The 12,541-nt window shown below is 34.3% G+C and overlaps 1 protein-coding gene across 1 annotated transcript; it reads left to right on the top strand.

The window, feature by feature from the left end:
* Positions 1 to 705: 705 nt before the first annotated feature.
* On the top strand, positions 706 to 11,860 carry LOC106071396 (histidine N-acetyltransferase-like). The gene is made up of 7 exons (XM_056041163.1): positions 706 to 954; positions 2,542 to 2,654; positions 4,029 to 4,209; positions 6,758 to 6,991; positions 7,287 to 7,438; positions 9,238 to 9,328; positions 10,024 to 11,860. Exons 2-7 carry the CDS (start codon positions 2,569 to 2,571, stop codon positions 10,333 to 10,335), a joined length of 1,056 nt encoding a protein of 351 aa, XP_055897138.1. The 5' UTR covers positions 706 to 954; positions 2,542 to 2,568; the 3' UTR covers positions 10,336 to 11,860.
* The last annotated feature ends 681 nt before the right edge of the window (positions 11,861 to 12,541 follow it).

The raw sequence follows: 12,541 nt of genomic DNA, 5'->3' as shown, positions 1-12,541 counted from the left end.
CAAACTCCCTAGTTGTGAATGGCGGAGTGTAGCCTACTATATTTGCACTAACTAAAGGAAGAGCCTATTCTATGGTACAAAAATGAATGAATGAATGAAAGGTTAGTATGTAATGAAGACTAATTACATACATCCCCCCACTCTCCCCCCCCCATACACACACCGAAAAAATCCTGGCTTAAACATATGACATGCTATTAATGGGCCGTTAATATGGTAATACCCGGTCTGATTTCGATACCCAGTCCGCCCCAGTATATATATATACGCTTGGGTTTAAATGTATCTGGTCCCCATGTCACTCGGGTAATGTACTGGTGACATTAAATATGCATATCGACTGCATAATGAGCCAGTAATTGAATGACCCCCAAGGGTGGCAACTGTACTTAAGCTTGCTCAAAAATAGACCTGCGAGTAATTAAGAGCATTATTTTAAGTATTTTTTTTATATTTGTTATTCTAATTATCACTTAAAATATTGTTGAATCTTTTCATTACACACAAATATATTTAATAGTATTAAATTTGTTTACAGAAAAATATGTTTGCATGGATTGCTTCCCTTCAACGTTTCTTTACTTTCATTTCTCTCCCTTGTTTTATTGTACAAGGACGGAGACGTGACGAATTGTCTGATAAGCTGTTTACTGTAAATAAAAAAAAAACTAGGTCGTTGGTCGAAACATATCATTGTTGTTTTTTTTTTTTGTTTGTTTTTGCTAGCAGTAATCTATGTTTGTGCTGTGTTACGTTCATTTAACAATAAGTTGTGAGATATGGCCAACTCGAGTTTCCGTACTTTGTGCTAAATCAATTTTTTTTTCTTTACTGGAGTTAAATTCAGACGTTTCGTCTTTCTGAGTAGACAATATCTAGATCTATATAGTGTTTAGTAAATGTGATGATCTATTTTTGTAGTCTTTCTATTTCATCAGGTTTCACTTACTCCAGGTGAGTTTAATGATGTTCAAAATGTTTGTGACAAAAAGAGGAAAGGAAGAAATGCATAACCTTTTGTTACCCATCAACAGAGCTTGTCAAAGTGTGTCTCCTTTCATCTCTCTCTCTCTCTCTCTCTCTCTCTCCTAAATTAGAGCAATACCTTGCCTTTGTGTACGAGATCATAGTACAGCTGCCTGGCTGTGTAGTGTGTGTTTCCTACTCTCGTCACGATGGTCTCGAGATCGAATCTTGACCACTGTCTTGTTGTCCTGCAGGAGGTGTGATGTTAAGTCTTGTTGTCCTGCAGGAGGTTTGATGTTAAGTCTTGTTGTCCTGCAGGAGGTGTGATGTTAAGTCTTGTTGTCCTGCAGGAGGTGTGATGTTAAGTCTTGTTGTCCTGCGATGTTATGTCTTGTTGTCCTGCAGGAGGTGTGATGTTAAGTCTTGTTGTCCTGCAGGAGGTGTGATGTTAAGTCCCTTTGTCCTGCAGGAGGTGTGATGTCAAGTCCTGTTGTTTAAAAAAACGTTATATAAGGGAAACTATTGTACATTTGCATCCATATCTGTCAATACAATATGATTTATTTCCCTTTATCAATATCGAACTAAATTAATTAATTACCAATAATTATAAACTAATTGATTATTTTTTTAAATTGTTTAATGTTTTGTTAGATACAATAAATAGTTATGTTAAGCTTCTACTTGATCCAAGAATGGGCGTGGGAGAACCAACGTATTCATGATTTGGCGCAGACAGCAGGGCCGGCCTTAAGCAAAAGCGTAATTTTATTTTTACGCTGTTTATCTTTTATTTTTCCATTTCATTTGGGGACACCAAATTTACTTCGCCTAGAGCCTCCATTCATCTAAGGCCGGCTCTACAAGGTTGATATTACCTTTGTGACAAACATAACTTGCATTTAACCTCTCTGGTATGAAATTCGTTCATCAAATGGCATTTTTAATAACAGATTTATAATTTAGATATTTAAAAGTGTTTATAGTGCAAATCTTAGACCCATTTTAAATACATATATCATAAATGGCTACAGATGATAATTGTATGACATATTTAATAATGTAATATAAGCATTGTAACAACGTTTCAAGCTTCATTAAAATAATAGTATTATATGCCAAAATGTCAAAGTTATTGAAGAGAGTTCTTACATATTACAATCTAATGTTCAACATCAATTTTCTTAAATAAACTGTAGATCTCATTAACACTAGACCTGAAACTCTGTCTAAATGAGATGAACATTTCTTTACTTTGGACTAAGCAATCCATTTTAAATAATGCAAAGACATGAAAAAATAAGTTTCAGAGAGAAACCTGACACCACTGTCATAAAATAAAGCTGTAGTTAGGAGAAAACTAACGCATTTATAAATAGCATTTATAAATATAGAATGATTTCAGTGTTGTTATTTTTTAAATGCCTTCGCCATTTTTTAAAGATGAAAGTAGGTTATCATTTCTCTGATGTGTTTTGACATTTTGAAATAGAAACAAAATTGTATTCTAGCAAAAAAAAAAAGAATTTTAAAATCCTTTTATTTTTAAGAGGAAATAACTTTTTTTCCTTCAAGCGTGCAACCTTGACCGTGAATTCAGCAATGTCGAGGTCATCTCTACTAGGTCTACTTCAGCGTGTAACTTCAATTCTCAAAAGCAACATTAGTAACGGGTCAAGGTGTTACAGGTAAAAGTTATTTTTAATTTGAGAATGTGTTCGAGAGGACGTGATAGTCAATACAGGGCTAAGATCGTCTGCTGGCGAGATAACAAATTTGCCAATCTGATTATCGGCCTTGTGCTATTTATATACACTGATCCTTAAAAGTCAGACGAAAATAAATAACAGAATGTTAGAGTGAGTCAAGTTCCCTTTAAAGCTTAATAGTCCATGGAGCAGATGATGTAAAGCTCATCTGTTTCTATAGTCGACTGTACATGAGGGTGTAATGTGTGGCCAGTACATTGAGCCTTTACTTTCTCAAATATAAAATGAGGTACCATTAGGACTCAGGACATTCTAATAAGTTTCAAATCCCAGTCTTCTTTTAAAGCTTTATCATTCAGCTACACGCCCTTCAGAAAACTATATTACTAAAAAAGTTCTGCAGTCAGCTTCAGGCAGGCATTTAGTTATTAAATTGCGCAACTCTTTCTGCTCCTATGCCTGATCAGCTTTATAGAGTGTGACATCAGATCTGGGAGGTTTTAGTGCTCAAATAAGCACATGTCTGCTTAAGTTCAATCTTGAATTAGACATTCCTAGAGATCTGATATGCTTACCAAACAACAACGGATCCCCAGGAGCCGCCTATGAATGTCTATCAAGACTCCCACTGTTTTTAATCCGGAAAATGAACGTAATTTTGTCAATTGTAGTATGTTAAATTTTGTTCAATCTTGTATTAAGCTAAATTTTTTTTTACCTGACAGCACAAGAATCAATAAAAAGAAATTTAACCAATTAGTTAATTAGCTATTGGTAATTAATTATTTTGCTCGGTATCTTGAACAACGGCAATAAATCGTACTTGACTGAGGTGGTGGTGGTATACGCTGAATTAATCCCCTTTATAGGTCATCGTCTGAGATTTAGAGAAGAACGATTGTTGTGGAGCCTGTGTACTTGACAGGTGTTGTGGTATAAGTTGAATTGGTCCCCTCTGTAGGTCATCGTATGAGATTGAGTGAAGAACATTTGTTGTGGAGCCTGTGTACTTGACATGTTGTGGTATAATTTGAATTAGTCCCCTTGAGAACTCTTGCGCCTTGAGTAAATTTGTTTATGCATTTAAAAGACGATCATGTAAACATTCACACAGATATCCCCTTCTCCCACTATCACAACTGTTCCAGACATGTGATACAGTCATAGCGCATTGAGAAAGTTAAAAGCTAAAATAACTTATTGGTAAAAATATTTCTAATCGTACAAAGACAGAGTTATTGTCTCGACAAATCACAGTCATATTTTATAACTGATCCACGACAAATGATACAATTACAATTTATATAATCTTTTTTATTATTTATGTTATATGTTTTTCTTTTTTTTTTTCAGACGGTCATTGGGTACTGTAGCTAATGGTCAGATAAGGAAAGCCGTGCAATCAGATTTCGACTTGGTGGTAGCTATTGACTACGACATCTACGCCGGTCGAGATTTTCTACCCTTTTTGTATCCGGCGTTCATCCAGAATCCAAACATCCATTCCTTCGTTTATGAAATTAATAAAAATGTGGTAAGATGCGTTGAATGCGTTGGTTCCCAGACTTCTGGAGTATCTTGTGGGGTTTAGTCTTGCTATTCGTTGTTCGACTATTTTCCTTCCAGATTTGGTTCCACTAAAGGATGATGCCATGGGAGATGGACCCCTCCGGAATGGATGATAATTTATTAGAAGTACCAGAATGGCTAACGACAATATTTTATTGAGTAATATTGATCATACAAAAAATACTAAACCCTTTTTTGGAGACTTTTAATGGCGTAGTCGTCCTGACTGAATGTTTTACAGGACACAAAATTCTTTCATCACAATTGTTGAGACAGTTTATTTATCCTAGTTAGTAGAAAGTTAAATGTGATCTCTAGCTCAGTTTGTCAAAACTATATTTCGAAAGAGTCAACGTTTCTGGATGAAAATTGTAATCTGAAACATTGCTGTTGAATCTGTAAATTTTATGGGGTTTTTTAAGGGAACAAAATATTTGCAGATCTGGACAAAACATTTGCCGAACAAATCAGTTGATAGAAGAATGTTTAGAAAAAAAAACGAATATTGTAATTAATGATTTATTTTTAGTAAGCTTGTTTGTGTGTGCGTGTGTGTGTGTGTGTGTGTTTTGTTAAAGGACCGTTATTTTCTTGAGCAAACAACTTCTGGTGTGACTAAAGAGGCCGATGCACTCTAAAAGAGAAAAGGGGGGGGGGGGGTCTAGCAACTATAGAGTTGTTGAGACTCACCAATACCACCTTCAAACTGCAGCGCTCTAACTGAATCAGGATTGTGTTTAGCAACTTACATTTCCGTCTTCCAATAACCATAGCTCAGAACTTTCTTGTGGCGGTGGCAGAATGGTCAAAGTCTGGGCTATTGAAAGGCATACATTTTGATCTAGACATTATCGCTTTTCGCTCTTCAATGTAACAGAAGAGCTAGTGGTATGACTGATTACTACTTCAGAGTTTGTGGAATGAGTGTGTTCTACTTAAGAGTTCCTCATTTACAAACGCTTCAAATTAACACAAAACAACTTCCCAGTACAGTTAGCAATGGTTATTGTGAGCAGGTCAGGCAGGCGCGAGTGGGAGGACCTATTCTTACTGCTCAACATTAAAATTTACCAACAGTAGGCAGATGTTTGCGCTACTGGGTGGGCTCAATCTTTGCACCTCGGTATGGTGACCAAGGAGCTAGAGTCACCTAAGTAACCAGACAACTAACTATACTAACTTAATTAACTAAATGAAAACAAGATAACAAACTTTAGTTTACGATAAATAAAACAAAAAGAAACTTTATTTACATACAAAAATAAATCAATAATAAAATATAATAAATACACTAACTTGACTAATCACTACTACTGAACCCATCATCTAACTAAAACCCTCTAAATCTACACCACTACAAACACTAACAAACTAACCAAACCAACTATCTAACTAAATCACTACAACTACTACCCTAGACCTAGATCGACAAACAAACTACAGTAAACTAGTCTAGATCTACAATATCCTACTACTATAAACAACTCATAACTAAAACTAAAACAAGAACATCTAGTATTCACTAAGAACAGAAACAGACTATAACTTATAACTAAACCACTAATAAGGCAACACTACAGAAACAAAATAACACTAGCTTCCCTAGAATTAGATCTAGAATACATCTACAGAAACAATAACAAAACTTTAAAACTAGATATATCAATACGACAATAGCAGAAACAAAATAACACTAGATTCCCTAGAATTAGAATAGATCTACAACAGCAGTTATAAGCAGCAGCTATTTCAGCAGAGTAATTGCAGCAGCTAAAAGCAGTTTAAAACAGCAGTTATTATAGCCTGCAAAACATAAATGCAAAACTATATTATATTCTATTAGGACTGATGGACGCTGCCATCTTTAATACAGCATGTTGCCAACTATTATGACGAATAGTCCAAGTAGAAAATAAAATAACTACCTTACACATAGTGTGACATAGATCTAGTAAAACAATAAAATAGTTACAAACTTACAGGCCGTCCCAGGTACAGAATAATAAAATAATTAGACGACAGACCACAAAGATCTTCAGCTGTCACACAGACAGATATGGTACTGACCACTGGTCAAATGTACACTCAACTGTTTTAAGACAGCATGTAGTACATCACTTTTATACTATCCCGCACTAACCTATATAAATATGCGGAAGTACAATTATAAAATCTGACACTAACCTATAAAAATAAAATATATAAAAAATAGATCTAACCTATACAACAAAAATACATATAAAAAATAGCTAAAATTGCATATAAAACTAGCTCTGGGAGCGCAAGCTCACATTATATTTACAATTGTGCTGTCATATACAAAATAAATAATAAATTTGTAGACTAAAGAAAATGTTATAATATATCCTTAAGGGTTTTCTAAAGCATTTGTCGGAAACATTAGACAGTAACTATCAATTAAGATTAAGATATTGTGATATTATTATATTAAAGTTTTTATTCTATTTGTTTTCAAATTTCTATGCTAATCTTGTAGTCATTGTCGATTTCAGGTTGCCTTCGAAGCTGCTCGTGTTGTTGATGGGGGAATCACCATAGTTACTTGCGGTTCCAGGGTCAAGGTCGAATACAAAGATGCAAACATTTCTAAGCAATTTAGAGATTACATCAAGGAAAAATTAACCAGTAAATATCCAATCAAATTCATCGCCTCGACTACGTCCAATACTTCCGGTCTTGATTCAAACCCATCATTCCTTAAGTCCAACAAGGAAGTTCTTAGAAGGGTAAGATTTCTTTAAGATAAGAAAAGATAAGAAAAGATAAGATTTCCAAATCCATGGAAATTTAGTTCGACTACAATTTCCACCTCAGCATAATACGAACAACATTCACACACAAAACTCATACACACCCACAGCTAATATCAATCTAATATGTATCTAAATAGCCAACTTCCGTAATGGTAAAAGCGTTGAGATAAACTGCTTGGCTACCTAGCAAGGGAGGTCGATCTGGAATATATCTATGTAGAGGGCCATAACCCTTTCACAAATTTTACTTTGTCTTTATTCTGTTCAGAGTGTCCACATGTTTCCATACCAAACATCAGAGATAGACGTCCCAGAGCAAGATGATTTCTCTGCTACCAAAGTGAGCCAACTGACTGCTTCTCAATTTTGTGACATCTTTCAAAAGCAACCACTACGACAGTATTTGTTTCCACGAGACAGGTTAGTGTTATAGCCAGTTAATGATATTCATTTTTTTTTCAGTCGACTTGAAATCTAAGCATTGGAAGATGACCATAACAAATTAACTTTTAAAAATTCCCACTGGGTATTATCACAATCATTTATAAACACTGTCATCTACTTTTTGTTTTTATTTCGGTTTTCTAAGATCTTGTTTAAATTCTTTTAACCATAAAATGCTTTAACTGTCAGGACTTGAGTTATGTGTTATTAGATATTTTAAATGTCTAGGTAGCTAAGTATAATTTTAAATGCAATGAATGTATGTTTATTTTAAATATAATGATTTTTCGTTTTGTGTTATTGTTATATTAGTTTCTATATATATGGTGAAATGCAACTCAAACTAAGAGTTTTCATATTACGTCACACTATGACAAAGCGACAAGGGAAAAATACAACACAAATTCTAATAGATAAAAAAGTACGTCATCGCAACTAGAAGACAGAGGGGCGCTTTGAACAAATCCTTAGAAGAAAGAGGCGCGCTTTGAACAAATCCTTAGAAGAAAGAGGCGCGCTTTGAACAACTCCTTAGAAGACAGAGGCGCTCTCAGTTCGTGTACATTTTATTTATTTATTTTTTTTACAAAATAATCTGCGTAACAAAATTAACTGTGACAGTAACATAGATAGAGAAGAGACTACAATATGGAGACCTTTAGGGGCGATACTACGAAATCTAAAGGGGGAAAAAAATAAAAAGAGGATTGGACGAGATATTTTATATTACAAATTAGTTGTTGTTTCAAGCAAAGGATCTTAGAAATCTGATTTTACGGGCTTAAAAAAAGTATCGGATGCATTTTAAAATACTTAGCGTATCAACACTTTTTATAAATAGAAACAACCAAAGTAGCCATGAAACAGGACTTGGACAATATACAAGTGGATAGAAAACCTTCCAAGGTGTTGCAACCAAATCTACAATTCTGAGTTCGTATTGCAACAGCATGGTTTCCAATAACAGCATTTGTCAAGCACTGAACCAAATGAAAGGTTGTAAAATATCAAAAAACACAAAAAGACCTTCGTGATCTAGTAGGCCGCTATATTTTAAAAAAAATTGTCGTTATCTTTTGCTTTCCTTTTCAACCATGTAGTTTTCTGTTCCAACTAGTTCCAAGACTTAGACTTTTTTCTTTTTACCAAGTTTATATCAACTCACTCTTGTATGTCTGGTACAAAGTTTGAACAAGTTATTTCTCCAATTTCCCATTCTCGGATTAAGTTAAAACTTTGCACAATTATTCATTGTACCTGAAAAGACATGAATCAACAAAAAACAACAACAATTAGTTAATTAATTATTGGTGATTAATTTTATTTATATCGAAATAAGGGGAATAACTGCTACTTAATAGGAGATGTGAATGTATGGATTTAATTCCATTATTAGGGTTTGACACGTTTTCTTTCTACTTCCCATTCTCGGATCAAGTTGATTAAAATTATTCATAGTCGATGACTAGACACTAATCAATCCAAAAATTAACCAATTAGTTAATCCATAATTACCAATTAATTAACTTTATTTGATATACTAGAATGGAAGCTAAACCCTGCCATTTTTAGATAAACGGCAACTTGTATTAGGTCTTTATAATGATACATTTTTATTCACTAGATGTCCCTAAAGGAATCAAATGTAACTGCTTTTTTAAATCAACATTGGTATTTTAGAAATACAATATAATTGATTTTTTTATAGTGGTAAAAATATGTGTCCAAGTTTTTGGTACTAAAGATTTTGTATTTCCTTTTTTTTTCTTGTAAAGATTGATCGTCAACGCTATTCCTTTCCGGCCACTGCCAGAGAATTTAGAATTAATTCAAGCCGAAAATCCTTTCATTCTCATGTCTGACAAGGTAATTAGATGTCACTATGTCTGCAATCTTATTTAACAAAGCTTATATCAACTCAATCTGTCTGTCAGTCTGGTCAAAATTTTAAACACATTATTTCTCCCACACTCATTCTCAGATCAAGTTGAAACTTTCCGCAATTATTTATTGGCGTTGACAATACATGAATCAATACAATAATTAACAGATTGATCAATTGTTTACTGGTTATTAATTATTTCGTTTGATACCAACAAGGGAAATGAATCTTTCAGTATTCACAGAAATGGTTAAATTTGTCGGGTTTGTCCCCTTAAAAAATTGTACACGTTATTTTTCATACACCAATTTTCGGTTCAAGCTGAAACAATTATTTATTGTACCTAACATATTATGAATCAATTGGAAAAGAAAAAAAACTCGTCAATTAGTTCTTGGTTATTAGTTGTTGTTGTTTTTTTCGAAAAAGGGAAATAATGTCAACATTCTTGAGTGATCTAGTTGTAAGTGTCGGTGTCTTCCCCTTAGATAAGCTTTGTTTCGTTTTTTTTTCTGTTTGTTTGTTTTTAAATAAGATTGACCTTTCATCAATAAAAATGTGCATGATTTACTTGACATTGGATGCGTGCATATTTCACATCTAATTTTATTAATGATGTTGTTTTTATTGAAAGAAACATTTTACACATTAAATCTTTTCTTTCATATACCTAATACAGGTAAAGTCAGGACCGTCGCCACCATGCCAGGGCCTCGTTTCCATGACAACATGGTTTTCCTACAAAGACGCCATCTGCGTTGACCTGGAGTTCTACGGCTGCTCCAACAACTTCCCGGAGATATGCAATCACATCCGGCAACACCTAGCTCATGTCCGCCACCTTGCGCCGAAGGGTCACGTCATGGTGCCGCACTCGTACACGATCAGCAGTGACGCCCTACTCTGCGCCTTCTCCCGCTTTGGTTTGGCCCCGGCTGACTCCCAGCTTAAGACCCAATATCTGTTCGAAGAGAGTATTAGCAAAGCGTGACATCCTTGAATGGCTTCAATCGCATTCGTGTATTATAAACATCAGTCGCTGTCTTTTGATTGCACATGACATGAACTAGAGAGGCATTGGAGATTGTCACACTAACAAGTTACCACTGTAACCTGCTCTTTGTTTAGACCTACTCGTTAATCTTTTAACATCCAATCTACGATTTTAAGCCAAAAGAGTATAGCAGTAGCAAGTAGGAAATGGAAAAAAAGAGCAAGCAATAAGAAGAAATGTGGTGGAAATACAGTGGAAGCTAAATAAAAACTAAGAAAATGGAAAGAAGATTTGGACATGTTTTGATCTAAATTGACAAAATAAACAATGTCAAGGTTACCATATTGAATGCACAAATAAACATCTTTTTAATACATGAATACGATGCAGCTCTTAATTTAAAAAAAAAAATTGAAAGGCCACTGCAGCAAACTTAGGCCTAATATTACAGATTACTTTGAGCTCCAAAGTGCACACAAAAATTACTATATGTGTTTTAGATACTTCTATATTCTGTACACCAGATAATCCAACAAGCTTGATATTTATTGATATAAGAAAATCGCTAATAGAAATCAGATGTGCCAGAAAAAAATAACATATTGCAAGCGATGGTGGATAAATATAGTAGGCCTACTTTTAAAAAAATACTTCTTGTTTACATCTTGTCATAAAGTTAAGGCTTAACACTTGCCTGATTGCCATGGAAAATATAATAATAAGTCGTATAGGCCTAAATGTTTACTGCTTTCCTTTTTTTCAACATACTAATGCTGATGCCAGCATGAAATAAAAAAAAAACACATTTTGGAAGCGCCCCTCCCATTGGTCGCCTTCTTCCATGCCTAAGTTGAGTAGCGATCTACTGTTGTCGACAGTGTGTGCAATTTATAGGCTATACACACTATTAACTGATAATTTATATTAAGCTATATGCTATATATGATAACTATTGATAATTTAACTATTTTATATAGTCACGACTAAAACTCCGCTAAATATTTTTTTTAAATAGCAGATTTGCAATGGTTGACTTATAATGAAAATAAAAATAAATAATTTGCACAAACTAAATGGAAGGGACACAATCGGTTATAGCGTTTTCCATCTTACACAATGCCCCATTCTTTTTTTTTCCACCGTTGATCTAAACGAGTATCTTCTTCACTCCAGTTTTAAAACGAGGCTTTAAAGCACAATAAGGTCACAATGTACTTTTTAATTCGCACATGATCAGTTTTGTTTATTGTGTCATGTTTTGTTTCAACAATGTTTTACTTCTTCCTTGTCCAAACCTCCTGCAGGGCGCTACAACACGACCAGCCACCCTATATTTGTAGTATAATTGTCATTCATGTATGAAGTATAATTTTAAAAACATGTCTGTAGTCAAAGGAATTAATGTTTCATACTAGTTAATTATGTCTTTTGTTAGAGTCGCAAAAATATTCCAGATTTTTTACAACTAATTTATAAGCATGGTGTTAGTCTTATAATAAAACATGTGGTATTTAAATAATAACCAATATCTTGGAATTAATTTTTTCTATGTTATATTTCATTTTACAATATATTTTTGTTTACTTTAAATATATTCATGTTAATATAAAAACTGATTCGTTTCTAAAGAAAGGCGAGAGAAAGTCAGGTTTGTAATATTTACTACATGAAACAAAATCTCAAAATGCACACCTTGCCTGGGGCCCAGTGGCTGAGTGGTTGAGCGCTTGGCTTCCGAGCCTGGGGTCCTGGGTTCGAATCGTGGTGAAGACTGGGATTTTGAATTTCGGGATTTTTAGGGCGCCGTTGCCCTGGCCACATGGCACATCGCTTGTTAACCGTTGGCCACAGAAACAGATGACCTTAACATCATCTGCCCTATAAATAGCAAGGTCTGAAAGGGGAACTTGACTTTTTACTTAGGCTACACCTAGCTATTAACTTAGATGAACACAATGTTCGTAGACGCTCACACATAAACAGGCAAAGACGTACACAGTGAACTACAAAGCATATATATAGATAGATGAAGATTTAAAGATAGACAACATTTGCACAACAACATTGTAGGAAAGCCTTGAAACTCTGCAATGGGTATTTAGCCCTAAAAAAGTGCAGCCTTCTTTCTATTTGCGATTGGCTCTTTTCGTGGATCTAATTATTTTAGTCGAAATTTATAGAGACAATTTGTAAGGAATAAACA

The sequence above is a fragment of the Biomphalaria glabrata genome, chromosome 9 (genome assembly GCF_947242115.1).
Source record: "Biomphalaria glabrata chromosome 9, xgBioGlab47.1, whole genome shotgun sequence".
Classification (NCBI taxonomy): domain Eukaryota; kingdom Metazoa; phylum Mollusca; class Gastropoda; family Planorbidae; genus Biomphalaria; species Biomphalaria glabrata.
This window is presented reverse-complemented; position numbering and strand designations above follow the sequence as displayed.